Source organism: Geotrypetes seraphini, chromosome 1 (assembly GCF_902459505.1).
Source record: "Geotrypetes seraphini chromosome 1, aGeoSer1.1, whole genome shotgun sequence".
NCBI lineage: Eukaryota > Metazoa > Chordata > Amphibia > Gymnophiona > Dermophiidae > Geotrypetes > Geotrypetes seraphini.
Window position 1 is genome coordinate 451,387,336 of NC_047084.1, and position 25,648 is coordinate 451,412,983.

General features: G+C 46.4%; 1 protein-coding gene across 2 annotated transcripts in view; it reads left to right on the forward strand.

Moving 5' to 3' along the window:
* The first annotated feature begins 1,159 nt into the window (after positions 1-1,159).
* PFKFB1 (6-phosphofructo-2-kinase/fructose-2,6-biphosphatase 1) overlaps positions 1,160-25,648 on the forward strand; it is a 70,304-nt gene continuing 45,815 nt past the window's right edge. Inside the window, exon 1 of one of the 2 annotated variants that reach the window (XM_033921312.1) lies at positions 1,160-1,287. In XM_033921312.1, coding sequence (XP_033777203.1) covers positions 1,239-1,287 — 49 coding nt within the window. In that variant the 5' untranslated portion in view covers positions 1,160-1,238. The remainder of the gene's footprint in view (positions 1,288-25,648) is intronic. The other variant, XM_033921322.1, reaches the window with a different exon arrangement.

Sequence of the window (25,648 nt, forward strand, 5' to 3'; positions counted from 1 at the left end):
CATCCAAATGGCAGATGAAATTCAATGTGGAAAAATGCAAAGTGATGCACATTGGGAAGAATAATCCAACAAATCTGCAGTAAAATTATGGTGAACAAAAGACAAAGAAAGGTACTGCAGACAAAATGCACAAGATGCAGGCAAAATTTATTTTGAACAAACAAACAGATTGTTGCGTACAAACAAACCATTTTATATAAAATATGTACCAGGTCGATGTTTGCGATCTGTCGGTTATGAGACTATGGGGCTCATTTTCAAAAAAGAAAGACATCCAAAAAACGGCATAAAGTGGCACTTGGATGTTTTTCTGGCCAAAATGTCCAAGTGCCGATTTTCGAAGCTGACTTTCTGTATGTCTTTCTAGACTTAGAAGTTTTAAAAATAAATAAATTTTAGGTAACTTGGTTTCATTTTATATTATTTACTTGGTTCTTATGCTATTACTATATGCAAAATAATGTAATTATTGAAGGATAGTTCTGTTATCTATATAGATATTAGTGTTATGACTGAATGCAATAATATACTGTTCTTTTATTTATATAACACTGTTCTTGTTTAAAAATCAATAAAGAATTATTTAAAAAAAAAAAAAAATTCCTCAAACCTATTTGGTTACCTGGCTTCAGTACATTGAGCTGGAAATTGAAACATAATTCACAGTGCCTCGTTTTCCTCAGTGGATTTCCCAATGCGAAGCTCAACATTGTGTATATATAAATATGATCAATTTTCTCTATGTGCATCACTTGACAGTTGTCTGTATTTAATTTCATCTGGCATTTAGATGTCAGTTCCCCAGTCAACACAATGTCCTCTCATAGTTCTCTTCCAAAATGAAAACTCAGATCCCTAAACCCGTGTATCAGGTTTGTTGTGCAAGTAGTGTCTCATTTTGGAAAGCCTGTCTTTGAACTATTTTCATCTTGTAAATGTCTTTAAGAGGTGGCTGGAGTATGTGTCAGAATAGAACAGAGAGACAGTAATGGCTGGAGTATGCTGGGAGGGATTGTAGCTGTCATGTGCAGGGAACCACTGGAGAATGGAGTGAGAAACCCCTAATGCCTCTGGGTGCTTTCTAGGTGTCATGTTTCCTTCCATGGTTGAGAGATTAATATTAGTTTGACCTTTTGTGTGGCACACTTGGTGTGTGTTTGAGTGGAAGGCTGCAGAAGGAACAGAACAGCAGTTCTGAGGGTTTACCTGCTGAAAATTTCCACTCCAATTGCAGAACAATGCAGGTGAACAGCCCCACTAGGGAAGAGAAGCTGTTAAGGATACCAGGTGAGGCGAAACCTGGAGTAGGGGGGGGGGGGGGGGGGCTGGACAAGAATGTGGTCACGGCTTCTGCTTTCTAGGACACTGGGGATAGAGGCTCCCAAGATAGAGGGGACTGCATTGTATTTGTTTGTTAGGTCTTATTCAATAGATTTATTCCTAGGCTTAGAATGTTTTATTTTATTAGAGCCAAAAATTGTGGGATAATGATTTAACAAATTTAACAATAATGCTTAATTGTTTTAATGAGCCTCCATTACAATTGGATTGGATTTATTTCACTTGATATACCACTTGTACATAGTGTAATAAGTGGTTTACAGCAACAAAGTTTATCACATAGCAATCTACAATCAGCAGAAAGTTACATATACTTAAACACATATGAGAGAAGGCTTCTATTTATTTTATTTTTTATTTTAAGAATTCCTATACTGTCTAAGGCCTAAACGGTTTACATAGTATTACATACATAAATTTGTAAAATAAAATAAAAACACATAAACATAAATAAACAAATCCTCGGAGAATCAGCAATAGAAGAATCAAAGCGATAAAAAAGACCTCTGCAAACAATTATGAAGAGCTTCTCAAAAATCAACAGTCATGAAGAATCAATATGTAGAAAAAGGCATTTACGAATAATTGTGTTTTAAGTAATTTCCTAAATGTGCCTTTTTCACCACATTTCCGTATTTGACTCACTAGTGAGTTCCACAGTTTAACTCCTGCACAACAAAAGGTCTATCCTGATGAAGACATAATGATCCATAATGATGTTGAAATAGAGTAGTTTTCAGCTGGAACGTCTAAGTCCATTTTTGTCTAAGTCGCAAGTCATCCAAAGTGAAAAACAGCTTAGGACACATTTTCAAAAATTACGTCCAAATTTTTTTTTGTTTCGAAAATCATCTAAGTATATGTCCTGCCGATCTAATCTTCCAAGTTGCTAAATCATCCATCTTTATACCACATTTTTGTCCAACTTTTCGTCCAAGTCACAAATGCCTAGAACAAGCCCTGTTAGACGTGGGAGGGGTCTGCAAAGTGATGGACTAAACACCCAGAAATGGCATCTAAATAGTGGGGTACCTTACAAGGCATTGCTGTGAACTTCACAAAAAGGGTGCCATGTCTTCAGCTCACTACAGCTCCCTTATAGGTCATGGTAAGCCCCCCCAAACCACCTCCAGAATCACCTGGACCCACTTATCTACCACCCCAATAACCCTAATGGCTGCAGGAGCAACCTATACACAGTACACAAGGATTTTGGGGGTGTATAGGGGAGTGCACATGTTTCAATATCAATGCAGTGATTATAGGGGCTTATGGGCATGGGTCCTCCTCTCCATGGGTCCCTAACCCACCCCCAAGATGGCTTAAGACGCCTCTGTGCAGCACGACTAGGCTTTCCTATGCCAGGCTGCCAGGTGATGATGTTCTGGAGGCACAATTTTCAAGTTGTGATTAATATTTTTATGGGGTGGGGGAGGATCAGTGATCACTGGAGTAGTGTGTGTGGGTCTGTATCATGTGTTTGCAGTTCTTATCTGGTCATTTTAGGTGGGTTTTTGTGACTTAGACCATGTTTTAGATGTTTTAGTTCCGTCGATCCTGTGCTGTATAACTTTTGGTTATACATGCAGTACGACTAAGTCTAAGCTGGCCCACATCCCGCCCAAATCCTACCCTCGACACTCCTCCTGACATGCCTCATTTAGCTATGGTCGTTCAGCGGCACTATGAAGGCCTATATCGTTTATAAATATGTCCAAAACTCGGTTTTATTATCAGCACTTGGATGTTTTTGACTGATGCCGACTTAGGCCAGCTTTTGGATGTTTTTCTCTTTCGATTATGAGCCCCTTAGACATTAAGGGTCAGATTCTATGTTTAAAACAATTTTATTAGGTTTTCATATATAAAACAGTAACAAGATCAGCCAGATCATCAAGCAAGTTACCTATTCCGCACTACAGAACCCAAGAGTCCTCCCCCCATCCCCCTCTCCCCCCATATTCCCTCCCCACCCTCCCATCCCCCCATGGGAACAGCCTTATAAGAGTCAGGTCAGTTTAACAATCTACTGCGGACTATCGGTGTCAGTGTTGAGCAGAAGGGCACCCAGCAGCGTATGTATAATAAACCAGCTTTAGAGTTCATGTCTGTAATGGATAATCGTTCATAGCCAGCCAACTGGATCATTTGCGTGCGCCAGTGAGAAACCGTTGGTGTGTGTGGAGACAACCAGCATTGGAGAATAGTTTTAAGTCCCATGAAGATGGCCTTTCGAGCGAACGCCGCAGCACCTGGACGGATGGGTATCAAGGAGAGTTTTAACGTAAATAGGTATGTATTGGTGGGCTGCCAAGTGCAGTTCCAGATGGATTGTATTTGCAGGCAGACACGTTTCCAGTAAGCCTGTATTCCCGGACACTGCCAAAACATATGGCCTAGTGAGGCTCGCGGGGCTGCACACTTTGGGCAACAATCAGTAGGACTTACATGCGCCCGGAACGCCCGGACAGGAGCAAAATATGCCCGGGTTAGGAACTTGTAATATCGTTCTTTTTCAGCCACTGATAGCTGTAGTTTCATACCCTTTGAGAAGCTCCGTTTTAGCACATCCGCCGAAATTGTAATCTGCAAGTCTTGAGTCCATGTAGAGGCTAAGGAAGCATAGTCCAATTCTCCAGCCAAGTCCTGTAGAAATCTGTGGTGGAAACGTAATGGTATGGGTTCCTGAGCAGTTAGGCAAAGGGCTTCCGACAATCTGTCCTGGACAGTTCCAGTCAAGGCGGTGCCCGACAAAGAACTAACATAATGATGTAACTGGGTATATTTGAACCAGTCCGCAGGCTGTGCTACAGAAGAATCACATAATGTTTGGAAAGATTGCAATTGTCCAGTAGGTTGTAATACAAGAAACAAATAAAATAGACCCCTCCCGTTCCACCAGGCCTGGGCACCCAGATCCATTCCCGGGAGAAAATCCCCATTACCAGCCACCGGGAGACATGGGGTTGTGTCTGATCTAACGGCCAAGCGCCGACAGAGAGTCCTCCAAAGCCGTCGTAGGGGAAGGAGAAACAGTTCACCATAGTTATTGTCCCGTTTAGGAAGGCACTTAACATGTAACATATAACTGAAGTGGTAGGGGGCCAGTGCCAAACATTCCACCTCCGTTGCCGTAAAGTAGGATGTGTTACAGAACCAATCATTTAAGTGCCGCATCAAGCATGCCTCATTAAACCTCCCCAAGTGTAGTAAACCCAAGCCTCCTTGAGAGATAGGTAGAGTTAATTTGGGTAAGGTGATCCGGGATCTCTTCCCCCCCCATAAAAATCGAGATAGGGCACGATGATGGTGCCGGATATGTTTGTGTAACAAAAATATTGGTAAAGTTTGTAAAACATAGAGCCACTGTGGAATCATCATCATGTTATACAGGGCAATCCTGCCCATTAGTGTCAATGGATAGGATCTCCAGGCCTGCAACCGTTGGGTAGTTCGGGTGAGCAATGGCATAACATTTAGTGAGTAGAGTGTAGACAAATCCCTCGGTATGTGTATTCCTAGGTATCGAATAGATGTTGGGGCCCATACTAGAGGAAATGGGCCAGGCCAAGAGTCGCAAAGTGACAGTTGTAGGGGGAGTACTAGAGACTTCTGTTTATTCAATGTCAGTCCAGAATATATATGGAATTCGTCCAAGAGTTCCAGAGCACGTGGTAGGGAACTATACGGTTGAGCTAAGGTGAGTAAGAGGTCGTCCGCAAATGCCAGCACGCGTAGCTGGGAGGTGCCCTCCCTCAACCCAACCACTACATCATCCCTCAATATAGTTCGTATTAGAGGGTCTAGGTAGAGAATGAATAGTAGTGGGGATAGTGGACATCCCTGACGAGTGCCCCGACCTATGTCAAACGGTCGTGTCAGAATTCCATTTACTAAAAGAGAAGCTGTTGGGGATGTGTATAACACCCGCAAAGAGGACTCAAACCAACCCCCCACACCCATGTATTCCAATACTTTAAATAAATAGGACCAATTCACTTGGTCAAAAGCCTTTGCAGCGTCTAGACTGACCAGTATGCCCGGGGTAGAAGTGAGTTGGGCTCTGGACATTGCCAACAATACCCTCCGAACATGCACTACCGAGTGGCGGCCCTGGACGAATCCAGCCTGAGCCTTAGATATCACATGCGGCAAGAGAGGAGTTAATCTATTAGCCAGCAGGCGAGCCAATATTTTAATATCAACATTGAGGAGGGATATTGGACGGTAAGAGTCAACTTCGTCTTTAGGTTTGCCCGGTTTAGGGATTAAAGTTATGGTAGCCGCGTTAGCATGTGTCGGAAAGCAGCCCTTCTCCAAGGCCGTGACATAATAACCCAGGAGAGAGTCACACACCTGCACAGACATCAACTTGTAAAATTCAGTGGTAAACCCGTCGGGTCCCGGGGCAGTATATGAGCGGAGATGAGAAATTGCTTTTTGTATCTCTACGCCCTGGATGGGTTTGTTTAACACTGATCTCTGCAGGTCCGTGAATCTGGGCATGCCTGCGTCTTCCAAATAATCTAGTACGTCAGGGCCCGTAGATGTAGTATGGCTATCATAGAATTTAGAGAAGTGCTGGTAAAACGCCTCCGCTATGTCAGTTGGTGTAGTGTGGTAAGAGTGAGGCCCAGTTTTTACCCGGGGTATATAGCGGTCGTCTTGCCAGTTCTTTGTCAGCGTGGCTAACAACCTACCGGTTCTATTACCATAACGATAGAACCTATATTTTCTATAAAACAGCGATCGCTTGACCCTTTCGTGTAGTAGTGCATTCAATGCCACCTGTGCTGAGTGCATGTCCTCACGGAGCAGACGAGACGGAGTTGTAAGGTATCGGGCTTTCAATTGTGTATATTGCTTCTCTAGTCTAAGAATACCTTGGGTAATCCGTTTGCGGCGAGCTGAAACAAAAGAAATTATCCCCCCTCTTAGTACTGCTTTGGCCGTCTCCCAAAATAGATCCGGGGTTTGCATATGTTGTCCATTGGTTTTTAAGAAGTCTTCCCAGCAAGAATATAAGTATGCTTGGAATGTAGGATCTTCCTTCAGATAGGAGGGGAAGCGCCACCGGAAGCCCCCTAAAGGGGGAGCTGTCCAGGCAATATCCAACCAGATAGGGCAGTGATCGGAAATGGCTAAGGGACCTATAGTCGCCTCTGTTATTCGAGAGAACAGAGATTCAGTTATCAAAATATAGTCTAATCGGGAAAAAGTTCCATGAGCTCGTGATTGGTGTGTATAGTCACGTTCGAACGGGTGAAGTAGACGCCAAGGGTCTACCAGGCCCAGCGTTTTACACAAGAAGGGTAACCCCTTAGTGTCAGTTGCAGGTGGAGACCCAGATGTTCTGGTGCGGTCAAGGGAGGTGTCTAGGACCTGGTTGAAATCCCCAACTATCATAAGGGGGACTGAGGTGTCCATAAGTCCCAGAGTAGTCAATGAATTAAAGTACGTGGTCGAGTAGGTATTAGGCCCATATATTATCAATAAACGGAAGTCAGTACCCTGTAAGGTAATGTGTAATAGTAAGGATCTACCCTGAGTGTCTCGGTGACAAGTAGTGACTACACATTTCAAACCCTTGCGGATCAGCAAACAAACACCAGCCCGTTTGACCGATGAGGAAGCATAAAAAACAGATCCTACCCAGCCCCGTTTTAATTTTTCATGCTCCCCATCAGTCAATTTGGTTTCCTGCAAACAAGCCAGATCCGCCCTGTGGCGTTTCAATTGTTGCAGGATTTTGGACCTCTTCACCGGGGAAGATATACCAGCAACATTCCAGGAAATGATTCGAAGTGTACTATCTCCCATGAGCACCCCTTATAATTAGCATGGTGACAAGTAAGTTCCAATCCCACGCCTGGGTGCCCAGCCTCCCCCAAGCGTTCAGTACAGAGAACCAATTATCTTGCAGCAAAAGCAGGGTTAAACATAGTGTTGGAATATCCAATCTGACCCATAAGAAAAACTTAACTGTAACATTTGCTTTCCTCTTAGGCTGTTCCCATCCCTTCCCATCTAACCCCACCCCTCCCCCCTTGACCCCTAATTTCCCAACAAGCATATCCCTGTGGTATATGCAAGAGGTCCGGAGAGACACCCACGGAACCCCAATCCATCAAACAAACCAGAACACACTTACATTAATAAAAGCCTCAACATAACATCATATTCTAATCTAGAATCAGTAAAGTTCATTCCTGCCATGACCCAATACAGTTACGTGTTATGCTCTTCAAGGAGGGTCTCCCGGAGATTCCAGTCGGGTGTTGATGAAGTCAGCTGCGTCAGAAGCTTCCGAAAAGGAATGCCAGGCACTCTCATGCTGTATTTTCAGGGTAGCCGGGTATAGGAACAGAAATCTTTGTTTAATTTCCTCCAGGCGTTTACAGAGTGGGTAAAATCCTTTTCTTTTTTCCGTAAGGGTCGTCGAGTAATCTTGACTGATACGGATAGCTGATCCTCGCATCTTTAGGGTTTCTTTACGTACCCGATATTGGCGCAAAATTGCTGTTTTGTGTCTGTAGTTCAGAAATTTAGCTATTACAACTCTCGGTCTGTCATCCTGAGCAGGCTTCCTTCCCAAGCGATGGGCCCTTTCCAGGCATATAGTGCCGGGTTCCATAGCTTCTGGGAATTCCAACTCGAGCCAGCCCTCCAGCTCGGCAGGTAAGGTCGCATCAGGAATCAGCTCGGGGACACCCAGAAAACGTAGATTACTGCGTCTCGACCTATTTTCCAGGTCGTCAAGTTTTTCAGCCTGTCGATGCACTGTTTCTTGCAGAGCTGCTATGTCCAGTTCATGGGAGGTTATGGTGTCTTCAGATGCAGACACCCGATGCTCCAATTCCGTCGTGCGGGCCGTCGTGTCAGTCAGTAGCTGCTCCAAGCGGGTCATTTTAGTAGCCAAAGCCTCCAACTGCGGTCCCAGCGCTTGGGCCACTGCCGTTTTAAGGTCGGTCAGCGCCGCGTCTGTGAACTCCGATACCGCAGTTCCCGATGCGGCCGCCATTTTAGGCGCGCTCGGAGTTATTTTTTGTTTTCCTGCTCGCACAGACTTCGAGCGCGCCGGCTCTTGCGACCGGGTCAAATATTGATCCATGGAAGCCCGATGCTGGGCATCTCCAGGGGACCCGGCCAGGATGAATTTTAAAGTCGCTGAGGCTAATTGAATCGGATTGGGGCCCGGAGCCGATGTGAGTCACGTCCTCACAGGCTCATAGCGTCACGTGACCTCAAGGGTCAGATTCTATAAACGACACAGTGGTTGTCGGCTGCCTAAAAAATGACTGTTGATCGTGTGTCAATCATGCAACAGTGCCATTTCTAAAATCGTGGCTTTGTGAAAGGTAAGCACTGGAAAGGCAGGTCAGGGTTATAAAGGCTTACATTTCTGGCACCTTTCACGTGAATTGCGGCTACGGAGGCGCTTTATGACACTTGATGCCACTTCTGGCGTTAGTCATACCTACAGTGGTGTGTTAGGTGTCGTAAAGCGCCTCCATAGCCGCGATGAAGGTGCCAACGTTTTTTTTAACGATTTTAATCGTTTTTAAATTACTTTTACCACTTAAGTTAGGCGCTTAACTTAAGGCGCCGTTTATAGAATACGTGCCCAAGGGTCTAATATTATAAAGCTTTTTCTAAGTGTCACACCTGTTTTACACATGACGAAAGGACACATGCGGACATAACATGTACATGCACATTGAACAGACAGGTACACTTAACTTTCACATAACCTACACCTAGGCATTTCTGGGGGGGTTTATTTGGCTTGAAATGGCAGTAGAGTTGCAGTTTATTCGTGCATTTTATTCAATACATGTGTTCACGCATAAGAGAACCCACACATATTTATGCCTCTCAGAGCGGGTTTAAATTTGCGCATTATTGGAGCTAGAGCTGGGAGTCTGTAGAGGTACATAGGTGTCTATGTTACCTTTATAACACTGGCACTTTTTTGGGCACTTCAAGTAGGCATTCTGCTGTAAAATCAAAGCCTTATGTCAGGGGTGTCAAACTCAATCACATAAGGGGGCCAAAATCTAAAACACAGGCTAAGTCATAGAAACATGATGGTAGATAAAGGCCAAATGGCCCATCTCGTCTGCCCATCCGCAGTAACCATTATCTCTTTCTCTCTCTGAGAGATCCTACATGCCTATCCCAGGCCAAATTTTTTATTAAGATACTTAGGGCTCCTTTTACTAAGGTACGCTAGCGTTTTTAGCGCATGCAGCAGATTAGCGCACGCTAACCCCAAGCTACGCGGCTAGAACTAACACCAGCTCAATGCTGGTGTTAGCGTCTAGGATGCTGGGCATTATAATGCGCACTATTCCGTGCGTTAATGCCCTAACGCAGTTTAGTAAAAGGAGCCCTTAGTCTTGGTAGAAGTATAGATCCTTCCATATTCTGAAACACCATACCACACGCAGGGCCGGATTAACCACTAGGCCAAATAGGCACGTGCCTAGGGCCCAAAATGGTTAGGGGGGCCCATTGAAGGAGACCACTCAAAAAAAAAAAATTTCAGATGGCGACAGCCCGGCCCCCCTCTCCCCCGCAGCGATCGGCAACCCCGCCCCCCCTCGATTGGCGAAACAAGGCCAGTGACTGCTTTCTCCCGCCGCTGCCGAAGCCTGTAAATAACTTTAACACACACCGCAGGGCTCTAACAGTGCGCGTGACGCTATGGCTTCCCTCCTCCTCCATCAACCAAATGGGAAGTTACGTCATAAGGGGGGGAGGAAGGAGGAAGGAAGCCGTCGGCAGCATGCGCACTGTTAGAGCCCCGTAGTGTGTGTTAAAGTTATTTACAGGCTTCGGCAGCGGTGGGAGAAAGCAGTTGCCGGTCCTGTTTTGCCGATTGAGGGTGTGGGCCTGGGCCCTGTTTCGCCAATTGAGGGGGGGAGGGGGCCCTGTTTCACCGATCGAGAGGGGACTTGTTTCGCCGATCGAGGAAGGGGCCTGGTGTTGCCAATCACTGCGGGTGGGGGGGTGGGCTTCGGCTGAGGCAGGAGAAAGCAGTAAATGAGTGGAAGTCACAAGCCTGGGGAGGGGAAGATGGAAGGGCAGTAGAAATACATTATGTTGGAGCAGGGGATGAGAGGGAGGGAAAGAAGGGGAAATGTTGGACAAAGGCAGGAAGGGTGCTAGATCATAGGGTGATGGGGGGAGAGAACAACAGGAAAGAGAGTGGAAGCAATCTTTGACCCTGAGGGGGAGGGAAGAGAGAGGTGGTGAGATGATTGATCATGGGGGGAGGTGATGGGATAGTAAGATAGTGAAGGAAAAAGGACAGGGAGATGTCAGGAGAGGAGATACTGGGCTACAAGAATGGAGGAAGGGGATATGCTGGAAATTGTGAAATTGTGGGACCGACCAAGGGACAGGGGTGAACATGAATGAGAGGAAGATAATCTCTAGCCCCTCAACGCTGCTGCTTTCCCACATGCACCTGACGCTGACGGCACAAGTTCTTCCCACTTTCATCATCTGCCCTCTTCTCTCCCTCCCTCCACCCCAGGCAATTCACTGAGGGGGGCAGGATAACTGATGGAATTGCCTGGGGTGGAGAGAAAGAAGGGGGCAGATGATGGAAGCGAGGAGAACTTGTGCCATCAGCTTCAGGCGCATATGGGAAAGCAGCAGCAGTGGTGAGGAAGTGAGGGGCCCTCACCTCCTCACCACTGCTGCTGCTTTCCCACATGCTGAATGGGGGGAAGAAGATAGACTTAGTGAGATAGAGGAGGGATGAAGGAAAGGGGTGGCAAGTTGTGAGTAGACACAGTGAAAAGAGGGAAACTGAGGACTGAATAGTAAGAAAGAATTTAATTTAGATGGAGGCAGGAAATAGAGAAGGAAGAACAGAGAAGAAAAGGGAAGAGAGAAGAGAATTCCCAGAAATGGGGGAGACAGATATCAGATCTGAGTGGAGGAAATGAGAAGAGAGAGAGACTAAAAACCACAGGGGGGAGAGAAGGAGAGATGGAATGAGAGAGTTGCCAGACCATGGGGGGGGGGAACAGAGGGAAGATGATGGATGCTAGACCAAAGAGGGGCGGGGGGAGCAGAAGGAGAGATGGCAGAGGGAGGTAGAGATTTTCTGGAAAGGGCAGACACTGGATAGAAGGAAGCGAATGACAAGACGATGAGGAAAGCAGAAACCACATGACAGAGGTAGAAAAAAAAGTCTGTTTTTTATTTTATTGCTTTAGGATAAAGTAATATTTTAGCTGTGTTGATAAATGTTTAGAAATAGAAATAGTGATCCTTTTATTGGACTAATTTTAATATATTTTTGGTTAACTTTCAGAGACCAAATTCTCCTTCCTCAGGTCAGGACAGGATACTGTAACATCAGTATACTTTATTGACCTAAGGAAAGAGGGTTTGACCTCTGAAAGCTAATTAAAAATGTATTAGTCCAATAAAATGGTATCTTATTTTCCATTTTATTTTTCTTTGTTAATTTGTAAAGTAATTTGTTGTTTCTTCACCCCTAAACTGTACTGTTCCTTCAGTTTATAACACAAGGCAGCATGCTGAATGCTTTGCACTGCTCCGATGGTCACAGAATTCCTATGATCGTCAGAACAGCAAAGAACATTCTGCCCGCCAGCCAGCACTAAAAACCTCTTCCGTGCTTTTGTAAAAAGGGGGTAGGGAGTTTAGTTTGTGATTACTTATTCCATACTGGGTGAGGGTGGTTCTGTGTCCTGTGTGTATGAAAGACATGGTTTTCTGTTAGCGTTGACCAGCCTTGTTTGGTGAAATGCATCAGGCATGGTTCCTGGGAGCACCTTGAATATACCTGATTTGAATCTCCTTATTGGCTGCCTATCTTCTTTTGTTCCGCGTTGGATTCTTTGGTGGACCCCTTGCCTTGTTTTGTTACAAATTAACATACATGGAGTGGAACATACTAGAGTAGTTACCCATATGTATGTATTTTTATACATACATATGGGTTACAGTTGGACGACATAGAGTGAGGCAGTTGAGAGGAGTTGCAAACTTGGTTATTAATATAGACTTATGTTTTGGATAGTATTACTGCTTTACAATGCATTTGAACACTTTTATATATGTATGGAAAGGATTTAGAGTTAAAGTCCTGGGCAAGTAGGTGGGAAGGGAAGGAAGGGGGGTTTTGGACTTTTGTTCCGAGATGTTTGGGGGTTGCATAGAAGAAAAACTGTGCACTGGTATGCTAATCTTTGTTTGTTTTGAATTAAAAAAAAAAAAAAAGAAATACAAGTGGAAATAAAGAAGTAAATAAGAAAACAGATACATGGGGGCAGGGCATGGGCAGGGCAGGGCCTGGGGACCCAGCATACTTGGGTGCCTAGGGGCCCTCGAAGAATTAATCCTGCCCTGATCATACGCCATCCTCGTGCAATAATCATGTTCTGAAAATAAGAACAAGCATGGTTAGCCACTTGTGGAGTGCCCTAGCTTTTACACTGGGACTGGGTCCTTCTGCCTGCAAATGGGTACTGAGACAGTGCAGTGAGGCGCTTGGAGTGTTGCTGGGATTGGGGCTGCACGATCAGGCGCTTGGATGCGGCATAGTCACCGCGGGCCACATAAAATGGCCAGGCAGGCCGGATTTGCCCCACGGGCCTTGTGTCTGAAATGTGTGCCTTACGGTAATCTTTGATTTGGCAAGATTTTCTCCCTAATAGTTTGATTTCACAGTGCTTTGATTAGGAAATCGGGCCTATTTGTGTTCCAGATTTGAATCTTGTTTTTCTCAAATGTGTTGGCTGGAAACCAGCTTGGTGTAGTACAAGAGGAGTTCAGGAAGTTAGCAGAGGGTCTGAGGTGCACAGCCAGGACTGATCTTCTCTGTTTGCAGGAAATGAAGGGGCAACAGAACGTGGTGCAACAGAACCTCTGATGTATGGCTGAAAAGAAGGTGTAAAGGACAGGGTTTGGGCTTTCATAGGCTTTCATAGATATTTCTTTATTATGCTGCTTAACATCAGCAGCAACATGCAATAAAGTATCTGACTTTAGCCCATTTTTACTCACTTGAACAAATGAATATTGTATTAATTTTTTGTGCTGTTTGGATTTTATGTGATGTCATTTTTTACATATCCATTTTTATTTATGTTTTTGCTTGGATTATATTAGTTTGTACTGTTATTTATTTTTGAACTCTTGCCTCAAGTTTGGACAGGCAGGTAATAAAAAGTCGTATTGGTACTGGGGCTTTATGTGAAAGATGAGTGACACCAGCGACATGGCATGCATTTGTCTGAGAGGAGACAGTTCTGAACATACAGTATATTGACTGGAATTGAAAGTAAATAGGGAGCAAATTTTCTGAAATGATTAGGAGCATTTTCAAAAAAGAAAGATGTACAAAAAATGGCATAAACCGGCACTTGGATGTTCTAATAGCCAGGACGTCCAAGTGCCGATTTTCAAAAAATGTCTTTCTGGATGTCTTGCAAGGTTTTCTACCTGCTGTGCGTCCAAGACTAAAGGTGGGTGTGTTGGAGGCATGATCTAGACAGGCTTTGGGCAGGCTTAGATTTGGACAACTTGCTGCAATAATCAAACTTTTCCCAAGATGTCCTGGACAGAAGTTAGACGTTTGAGGTTAGACCTGTTTTAAAACCATCTAAATGCCAAAAAGGTACCCAAATTGACCAGAAGACCACTGGAAGAATTAAGTTATGACCCCTCCCAACCCCCCAAAATCTGAATGAAACAGTGCATACCTGACTCTAGAACACCAGCTTCTGGTATGAGAAATCCTAGTAGAGCATCACACAGGAGTCTTAAGTAGCTTGATGAGTGAACCATAGAGAGAAGGACCCAGGCTCATAAGCCACTCTAACCAATACATTTATTGTGGAAAGAGTGAGCCCACCAAAACCCTCCAAAATCCTACTATACTGTTATATACATGCCACCTGCAGCAATAAGGGCTATTGGGGTGGTAGACAGGTGGGTATAGTAGGTTTTGTGGGAGTTTTGGAGGGTTCACCATACATTAGACGGGGTATATGGTATATGGTGAGATGAACATCCAGGACCCTTTATATGAAATTCACATTAGTGCCCTCTAAGGTGCCCCACTGCTAAGTCGTGAGCCAGACCCCGCCCATGGGAAACTGTTACAATGCTTAGATGCAATTGGTATCAGAGAAGAAGTGTTAGACTGGTTTCGAGGTTTCCTTATGTCTCGCACCTATCAAGTACATTTTAATTACGATCTCTCTGATACCTGGAGCAATCCATCTGGTGTGCCGCAAGGATCACCATTATCCCCACTGCTTTTCAATGTCTACATGTCATCATTAGGTGCACAACTGACCCAGCTGGAGATAAGAACATAAGAACATAAGCAGTGCCTCCGCCGGGTCAGACCATAGGTCCATCCTGCCCGGCAGTCCGCTCCCGCGGCGGCCCAAACTGGTCACGACCTGTCTGTATCACCAGAAGAGGCTCCCTTGCCACCTTGGTTTCTCATTTAAGTCCTGTCTTCCTATCGAAGTCCTAACCTTCCGGTCTTGCACATGCACGACCTGGTTTGGTTTCTATACTCATTACTTGGTTAGCTTTCTATACTTGTGTTACATCCCAGTTCCTCCTTCAGTATCCCACGATCCCTTTATCCCTCAGGAATCCGTCCAATCCCTGTACCGTACTCTGCCTGATCACTTCCTCCGGTAACGCATTCCAAGTGTCCACAACCCTTTGGGTGAAAAAAAACTTCCTTGCATTTGTTTTGAACCTATCTCCCTTCAGTTTCTCCGAATGCCCCCTCGTATTCGCTGTCCCTTTCAGTCTGAAGAATCTGTCCCTATCCACCCTCTCTATGCCCCTCATGATCTTGAAGGTCTCTATCATATCTCCCCTGAGCCTCCTCTTCTCCAGAGAGAAAAGCCCCAGCCTATCCAGCCTCTCGGCGTATGGGCAGTGTTCCAGCCCTTTTACCATTTTCGTTGCTCTCCTTTGGACTCTCTCAAGTACCGCCATGTCCTTCTTGAGGTGCGGCGACCAATACTGAACGCAGTATTCCAGATGTGGACGCACCATCGTTCAATACAATGGCATGATGACTTCCCGTGTTCTGGTTGTTATGCCCCTCTTTATGATGCCCAGCATCCTGTTGGCTTTTTTCGAGGTTGCTGCGCACTGTGCAGATGGCTTCAGTGATGCATCCACCAGCACACCCAAGTCTCTCTCAAGTCTGCTGTCTCCCAACAATACCCCCCCCAAAATTATTTAGTTACGCAGACGACTTTAAGATCATTATCCCATTCGCTACCTCTCTTTCGGAAGTAACTCCTAAGGCAACAGAAGTACTAAACTCGGAGCAATGGATGACTGAATTAAAGCTGAAGCTTAATTCAGAAAAAAAAAAAATTTTTGTAGCTTCACCACACCCGTTTTACACTAAAACATCACTGTGCATCAATAAACTTAGTTATCCCACCCAACCTACTATGAAGGTATTGGGTGTAACATTGGACCAGAGTCTAACCATGAAAAACCAGGTGGGCTCCTTAGTTGGCAAGGGTTTTTTTTACTCTGGAAGCTTCTATCCATTAGAGCAGTGGTTCCCAACCCTGTCCTGGAGGACCACCAGGCCAGTCGGGTTTTCAGGATACCCCTAATGAATATGTATGGGGCAGATTTGCATGCCTGGCACCTCCATTATATGCAGATCTCTCCCATGAATATTCATTAGGGCTATCCTGAAAACCCGACTGGCCTGGTGGTCCTCCAGGACAGGGTTGGGAACCACTGCATTAGAGCATATTTTGATGTTTCATCATTTAGAATCCTAGTACAATCCCTTATACTGAGTCAACTAGATCACAGTTCTTCATCCGCCGGTCTGCAGGAAATTTTTGCCGGTCCGCGCAGGGCCGGCAAGATTGACTCACTTCAACTTGCTGCCGGTCCGCGCAGGGCCGGCAAGATCAACATCTGAAGCGTGCGCTGGGCCGGAAAGATCTTGGGGAGCCTCCGACAGTGGCTTTCTCCCCTCTCTGCAGCTCTCCTTTACTTCCCAGCGCAGCGATTCACGAAGGCAGCCTCGGGGCTTTTGCTGAGTCGCAGCTGCCTCTGATGATGCAACTTCCTCTTTCCTCAGAGGTGGCGCGACCCAACAAAGGACCCGAGGCTGCCTTCCTGAATCGCTGTGCTGGGAAGTAAGAAGAGCTGCTGGCAGGGGAGAAAGCCACTATCAGAAGCTGCTGGGCAAGGGAAAAAAAGGGACAGCTGCTACTGGAGAGGGAGAGGGAGAAGGAGAAGGAGAGATGCTTCTGGGAGGGGAGGAGGGAAAAGAATCTGGGAAGCTGCTGGGCAAGGAAAAAAAAAGGGAAGCTGCTACTGGAGAGGGAGAAGGAGAGATGCTGCTGGGAGGGGAGGAAGGGAAGAGAGTTACTGCTGGACAGGAGGAGGAGGGAAGGGAGAATGAAAAAAGGAAGGAAACAGCTGGCAGAGAGATTAGAGGAGGGGAAGGGGAGACACAGGTATGAGAAAGTAGAGAGATTGATGATAGGAAGGGGTCAGCAGAAAAATAAGCAGAGAGGGACAACGATGATAGATCTGGTGTAGGAGAGATAAAAATGAAGAGAGCAGTGAAGCTGGAATGAATCATGTAAAAAGAAGAGAGGGGGCACAAACTGGATGGAAAGGGGAGAGGGGCATAGAAAGAAGACAGATACCATATAGAAGGGGGAGAGGACAGACAGTGGATGGAAGGGGCAGATGCTGGATTGAAGAGACAGAGAGGGCAGACGCTGGAAGGAAGAGAGTGAAAAGAAGATTGTAAGCAGAAACCAGAGATGACAAAAGGTAGAAAAAAATAATTTTATTTCTATTTTGTGATTAGAATATATCAGATTTGAAATATATATCCTGCTAGAGCTGGTGTTAGACATAACTGGGGACTGCAAAACCCAGGCAGTGCTTCTTTAGCTTCCAGCTGGCTTAGGGCGCTCTCTGACCAGGGGGCAGTTGCCCTAGTTGCACTCCCCTAAAACTATTCCTGTCATGTGTGACTGCAGTATTTGGTTAGCATGATATTTCTGTGTAGCATTCTGTAATTGGCTTGTTCAGTTTTCTTGATAGTAGAGGGGATATATGTGAAGGGGAGGGGAGACAGGGGTTTTGTTGATCCTTGCTCTGAATTATTTGTATTTATAAAATGACAATTCTACAGAATATTGTTTCTTTTTATACTTTTAAGTGCAATCTGTTTTTATTAAACAACAATCCATAGCAAATACAAACAGCAGACAAAAGCATTGGCAATAATCCCCCCCCCCATCAAAAGAAACAGGGCTCCCCACCGCCCAAGAGGACTGGACTCTGATGTCCTCTCAGGTTACAAAGAACCCCCGACCCCCAACCCCCTCCCGAAGCAGACCCCTCCCCCAGACCCCCCCACCCCACCCCTCCCCCAGATCAGACAGGCGGACTGGAATACAACTGCAGTCTATTCAAGACACTACTACGCACCCTAGGAGACAAACTGTCCAAATAGGGAGTCCAAATGAGTACAAAGTCCCTGCTCCTTCGCCGTGAGGAAGAGGCCAGAGCGGCCTCCCAGCTGAGAAGGCTATGTAATTTATTCCTCCAATACCAGAACGAGGGAGGAACATCCGCCAACCAGAAGTTCAATATACACTTCTTCCCCAAAATATAACATTTGCTCAGAAACAATTTCTCAGCAGAAGTAAACACAGAAAACAGAGAAAAATGTGCAAACAACATATGATATACAGAAACAGGAACAGGAACCCGTAACAGCCCCTGAAGAAAGGAAGCCAAGGCCCCCCAAAAACTCTGAATACTTTCACAACCCCAAAGACCATGATAATAAGAGTTCACCTCCACATGACAGGTATGACAGTAGGGGGTATCAACGCAACCCATATGAAAGGCCCGGCTCTGGGAGGCATACGCTCTCAGCAAGGTCCGGAAATGGCACTCTCGAAGCTCCGCACTATGCACCAAAGCTGGAACAGCACGCAGAGCCCGAGGCAAAAGACCCACCCCAAGCTCCTGCCCCAAATCCTTCTGCCAAGCCTGCAGCACATAGGAAAAATCCTGCGGCGGTCTCAGGGCCCCAAGCTGTTTATGGTATAAGGAGACCGAGATCCGGGAGGCAGGGTCCACCTCCCCCTCCAAAAAAGCACGAAAACTGATCCCAAACTCCAAAGAAAGAGAATCCCGAGGAAGAGACTGAATATAATGTCGCAGTTGGCAATGAGCAAAGAAAAGACCCGAGGGAGGCAGACCACCACGCAACAACTCATCACAGGAGAGAAGCCCTCCGTCCTCTCGCAACACCTGAAACAACAACTCAAATCCGTGAGCGCGCCAGCGCCCAAAGACAGAGGGAAACAACCCCGGGGGAAAGGCACGATTACCGGTCAGAGGCAACAATACACTGACCTGAGGATCCTGCCTCCAAAAAGGGAGCAGCTTTCGCCACACTTCCCAAAGGGGGCGAAACAAAACACTACGGCGACTGGAAACTGGTAACTCCACCAACCGGGCATGCAAGAGAAAAAGAAGATGAAAAGGATAAAAATAATCACGCTCCATGGAAACATCAGTATAAAGATCCGTACCCAAGACCCAGTCCCGGATATGACGTAAAAGACAGGCCTGATTATAAAGAGCAATATCCGGCACCCCAACACCACCCTGGCCCCAAGAGCCCACCAACAATTGCCACCGCAATTTAGGCTTCCGACCCCCCCACAAGAACCGCGACAACAAAGAGGAGAGGGCCCGGACATCCTTACGCAATAGATACAATGGCAAAATCTGTAAGACATAAAGCCACTTAGGGAACAAAACCATCCTAAAAAGTTGTACCCTCCCCAGCAAAGAGAGAGGCAGATTACGCCAAGTGGCCAACACAGTACTGGTAGTAGAGAGCAATCGAGTAACATTCAACCGGTAAAGCTCTCGAACATTCATGGACAATTGGATGCCTAAATAACAAAAAGAAGAATCCGCCCACCGCAACGGGAAGGTCCCCCTCCACGACCGCCGAAGACCCTCATCCGAAGACAAAGCCTCCGATTTCTTCAAATTCAAGGTGAACCCGGAAAAATCCCCATATTCCCTAATACTTTCCAAGAGAGTAGACAGGGAGCGCTGTGGATCCGTCAAAAAAACCAAAAGATCATCGGCAAAGGCCGCAATCTTAAAATGCGAGGCACCCAACCGAAGGCCACAGATGTCAACGTTAGATTGCAGATCCCGGATCAAGGGATCCAAGGAAAGCACAAACAGCAAGGGCGACAGGGGACAACCCTGACGAGTCCCCCTACGAATAGAAAAAGGATCCGAAAAACCCCCATTCACCGAAATCCGCGCCACAGGATCACCATAAAGCGCCAAAACAGCATTAATAAAAAAGGGGCCAAAGCCATACGCCCGCAACGTGGCAAAGAGGAACCCCCACTGCACCCGGTCAAAAGCCTTATCAGCATCAAAGCTCACCAGTACAGCGGGGCCCCCATCCACACCCAATTTCTCCAGGGCTAGCAAGATACGGCGAAGATTCTTGGAAACCGGTCGATCACGCACAAAACCCACCTGTTGTTCCGATATTAAAGAAGGCAACACTCGAGCCAACCGATTCGCCAGCACCTTAGCCATCAATTTTGTCTCAAAGTTCAGCAGGGAAATGGGCCTATACGAGTCCGGCAAGGTTGGATCTCTGCCCGGCTTCGGAAGAACAATGATCGCGGCGGAATTCAAATAACGGGGCAGAAACCCCTTGGCCACATTTAAATTGAAAATTTCAGACAACAACGGAGAGATCTCATCGACCATCAACTTATAGAATTCCCCACGATAGCCGTCGGGTCCCGGAGCCTTGCCCAGCGGACTGACACGAATCGCCCATTCCACCTCCTCCGCCAGCACAGGACGCTCCAACAGTGCAGAGTCCTCAGCCGAGAGACGAGGTAAATCCAAGCTGTCCAAATAGACCCCCCCGTCCAGAAGATCCGGGCCTGGCGAGGCATACAAATCAGCGAAAAAGTCCCGCAGGATTCGACTCACTGCCTCCGTCCCATGATGGAGCACTCCCTGCGCATCTCGCAAAGCGGTGACCCCCGCGGATCCTCTATGGGGACGCGCCAAGCGCGCCAACATCCTGCTGCTCTTGTTGGCAAACCGAAAGAGCTGAAATTGAAAATGCTCCCGAGACCGCTGAGCCCCCCTATGTATGAGCTCATTCAAGACCTGCTGCGCCTCCAAAAGCTGTTTTTTGAGCTCCAACGTGGCGGCACTAGCATAACGGCGCCTCAGGACCCGAACCCTGTGCTCCAAGTGAAGAATCTCTCTGTGGCGAGTCTTAGCCTCAAAGGCGACAAAAGCCACAATTTCCCCCCGTAACACGGCCTTCGCAGCCTCCCAATAAAGAATAGGATCCTCGCGATGCTGCTGATTAGTACACTGAAAATCCCTCCATTTGGCCAACAGAAAATCCTGAAAGCGGGTATTACGATACAAATGACAGGGGAATCTCCAAGAAACACCCCCCCTCCCCCGGGGCGACCCCCAAAACCAACGAAGGCTCACCCAAGCATGATCCGAGATTTCAATGGGACCCAGAAGAGCCTCCCGAACCAAAGGGAGCAGATCCCGAGAGAGAAGAATAAGATCAATGCGAGAAAGTGTCCCATGCGCTCGGGACAGATGGGAATAATCCCGCTCCACCGGATGAAGGACTCTCCAAACGTCCAATAAGTTCAAAGAAGAAGACAACATTAAAGCCCCAGTACAGGTCTTTAGCGACTCCCGTCCCACAGAGGACGAACGATCCATCCGCGGGTCAGGGACCTCATTAAAGTCTCCTCCGAGAATCAGAGGAATATCTCCAAACTTCAACAAAAGGTTACGCAACTGCTGAAAAAAGCGGGCAGAAGGATTGTTAGGAGCATAAAGATTACAAAACAATAAGGGCTTATGGTTAAGAGAAACCGAGGCAATAAGGTACCGGCCCCCAGGATCCCGAAGTACCTTGTGAGTTTGCAGATGAAGGCCCTTGCGAAAAAGGATCACCACTCCTCCTTTACCCCCCAGAGCCGGCGCCTCCAAGTGTGTACCCACCCACCAAGAACAGAGCTTAGCATGCTCCTCCGAGGACAACCGGGTCTCCTGCAGAAAAGCAATGGAGGCTTTCTTACGATTCAACGTTTGTAATATTTTATACCTCTTAACCGGTGAGTGGATCCCCCCCACATTCCAAGAAATCAGATTATGTTCCAGAAAAGATTAACAAAAGAGCCAAATGCAGAGACGTAATATCCCACAATAGAATGCCAGAGGAATGTCCCAGCCTCCACCCCTCCAGCCGCTCACTCATACAGTCCCACCCACCCACCTGCCTGATCCAACCTAGACCCCATACTCCACACCCCCCACCACCCCAAGCCCCCCCCACCCTCCCCCCAACCCCCAACACCCCATACCAAACCATGTACCACACCGCAATAGGTGCCACTTCCTGAAAGCTAGGTACGCCCACTGCAGGCCACCCACAAAAAACCCCCTCAGCCCCAGAAGCCCCCCAGAGCTGGCAACCCAAGAACAACAAGCAAAGGAAAGGAAAAGAAGAAACAGAGCCAGGGAGGAAAACCCCCCAACAAAGAAGCCCACTACCTCCGCCCCAGCCACCCAGCCAACTAACGGAACCAAGAGCAACTCCCCCACTAACAAACAAAGTAGAAACACACCAAATACACAGCCAACCCCTGCCCTTACCCAGACCCACGCAAGCAGCCTCACAGAAACAAATCCCACCACAACCCGCTCCAGAGCCACTCCAACACTCGCAACCACTCTCTCCAACTCAAATCAAACCTCCAACCCCCCGCCTCTAACCCCTCCACTGAAACCAGACCCAAACTGCAGGTAACCCAACAATAGAAAGTCAACATAAAGTGCGGAGCGCACTCAGGTGAAGTCCCAACTGTAAAAGAGGAAAGTCCACCCGGGAGACAACTCCCCGCGCTCAAAGCCTGGAACCCCAGAAGCAAGCGGAGAAGAAAAAGGGGGCAGAAGATCACGGTGCCACCTCAGGGAACCTCTCATCCACAAACTGCCGAGCCGCTTCCGGTGTGTCAAAATGATGCGGTCTGCCCGCGTGGAGCACCCTCAGCCGTGCAGGATATTGAAGAGAGAAAGGAATACTGCGCCTGACGAGACTGGAACAGAGAGGAGAAAACTTGCGCCGAGCCTGAGATACCTCCGCCGAGTAATCCTGGAAGCAGAGGACCGGTTTATTGTTGTACAGCAGCTTCTTCCCCTGGCGCAGTGCTCTAAGGACCGCAATCTTATAACGGTAATTGAGCAGGCGGCAGATAACCACCCGTGGCCGATCCGCATCATCTCTCCGGGACCCCAGCCGATGCGCCCGTTCAATGTAGAGGGGGCCCAATTGCTGTGGGAGGGCCAGGGACTCCGACAACCACTTCTCTAGGAAATCACCCAGATCAGACTCCGCCAGTGACTCCGGCAAGCCCACGAACCGCAAGTTGTTCCGGCGGGACCGGTTCTCCAGGTCCTCCACCTTGGCCCGAAGCGCTGCCAGTGATGTAGAGTGGGCCGTCTGGTCTTGTGTGAGTCTCTGCATGGCATCCTCAGCAGAGCTGACCCTCTGCTGTGTGTCCCGGACCTCCGACGTCAGGGAAGCAAAACGTTGGTCCAGCGTATCTAACTTGTCCAAGATACGCTGCAGCTTGTCACCAAGGGTGCCCTCCAGTGCTGCCTGCACCTCGGCGGTGACCTCCGCGACCCAGAGGGAGCTAGGTGATTCTGGCGACGCAGGTGCCACGTGGGCCGCCATCTTAGAATCCGGCTGCTTCCTGCGCTCGCGTTCTGGCTTCTGTTGACGAGCGGCCATCCCTTGCAAGCCGCGAAAACGCTCCCTGCACGCCCGACAGAGCTCCCCTGCACGCTGCCTCTTTTTATACTTTAATAAAATACATTCAATATAAAATCATAACTGAGGCTTGTGTGAATGGGATCAGATGATTTGTGGGGACCGAGCTCGCGGAGATGGGACGGAAACGAGGTTTTTAAATTTTAGTCCTAGTAGTTTGCCGGTCCACAAAATAATTCTTTTTTTTCTGCCGGTCCACGGGTGTAAAAAGGTTGAAGAACACTGAACTAGATTATTGCAATATCGCCTACCTGGCAATTTCCCAGAAGAATATGCGGCGATTACAACTCGTGCAAAATGCGGCAGTCAAGCTAATTTTTGGGTTGAAGAAGTTCAATCATGTAACACAGTGGTTCCCAAACCTGTCCTGGGGGACCCCCAGCCAGTCAGGTTTTCCAGATATCCCTAATGAATATTAATGAGAGAGATTTGCATACCTGTCACTTCCATTATATGCAAATCTCTCTCATGCATATTCATTAGGGATATCTGGAAAACCTGACTGGCTGGGGGATCCCCCAGGACAGGTTTGGGAATCACTGATGTAACATCTTCCTACCGACTTCTGCATTGGCTACCGATAGAGGCACGCGTGAAGTTTAAGGGCTCTTTTTACGAAGCCGCATTAGTGGTTTAACGTGCGTAATAGCGCGCACTAATTTGCCGGCCACACTAGCCACTACCGCCTCCTCTTGAGCAGGCAGTAGTTTTTTGGCTGGCGCGGGGGTTTGCGTGCGCTAAAAAGTTGCGTGTGATAAAGCCGCTAACGCAGCTTCGTAAAAGGAGCCCTAAGTTTGGATGTTTTTGCTTTAAGGCACTGTTTGGTTTAGCCCCTAAATATATACCTGACCTCTTCTCTTTCTCAAACAACAGACATAAGAGAAGCTCACACTCAAATTTTGTTTCCCCACCGGTTAAAGCATGTAAATGTAAAAAACACCATCAAATTTTAAAAAATTTCCCTGTTGTATAGCAATTATCCTTTCCATTTCGAATATGTGGCATAAAGAATTCCACCAAAAGCTGTAATTCAGCCTCTTCCAATTTTTCCAGTTATTCATAATCTGTTGTATGGCAACCCCTGTCATAATGAGCTGAAGCCTGTTATTATTAGAGGATAGTTGGCTTTTAGCCCTCATTGACATGCCAAACAGTACAGTGTCATAGGATAATGCCACTGGATGACCTAACAAATTATTAATTTGACCCCATATTGATTTCCAAAAAGCAAGAATGAATGGACATGAAGAAATGATCTAATGTCCCAGCTTCAAGATGACAGTGCCAGCATCTATTAGATTTAGAGCTATCTAACTTCTGTAAACGAACCGGGGTCCAAAATGCTCTATGTAAAAGAAAAAAACAAGTTTGTCTCATAGATGCAGACACTGTACATCTCATCCTCCAAGACCAAATTCTTTGCCATTCAGACACAGTAATTTGATGCTTAATCTCAATGCTCCAAATGTCCCAAAGACCAGTCCTTGTTTTTTTATTCATAAATCCAGATATCAATTTGTACCACTGAGCAGCCTGGTGTCCCAGAAAGTCCACCTGAAAACAGAAGAAAGGCAAACTATACTTATCACTAAGATTTTTCCATTCAGGGAACCCTACCTGAATGGCCTGCTTCAATTGCAACCACTTATAATTTTGTGATTTATTAAGACCTTATTTGTGTTGCAATTGTGAAAAGTCAAGCAGCTTACCATTAGAAATAACATCATCTAAAGTACGTATACCTGCCTTCATCCAATATTTCCAGATAACCTTAAGTCTGCCAATTTGAATCTTGGAGTTTAGCCATAGGGTCTGATACGTTGATTTAAGCATTGAAATAGGTGTTAAATTATTAACATATCTTAACGTTATTTGGGAGCCATTAACAAGATACTGACAATATAATATTTAGGTCAATACTGTAAAGATTGAAAATATTGAATATAACAAATATTAATTCCCTTTTGTTCATACATGTCCAGGGTGAAAATATTTTATGATTTCTTTTGTTTATGATTAATTGTTGGGAGGGGGGGATATTTGATGAAAGCTATAATTTGATGATATAATAAGTAATGTTAAAGTATAAAATGATTGTATCTTGCGTTATACTTATTGTGAGTTTTAAAAAATGAATAAAGATTTATAAAAAGAAAAAATTCCTTTTATCAAACTGTGGTAGAGCTTTTTGCCATGTACTTTTTGCCGGTGAGATAAATGCTTTGATGCTCATTCAATTCCTACCAGTGTTGGAGCATTTGCCTTGTCAGTCCGTGGTGATAGGCTCTGCTGCGGTTTGATTAAAGGATCCCTAAATAATTTATAGAATACAATGGTAATTTT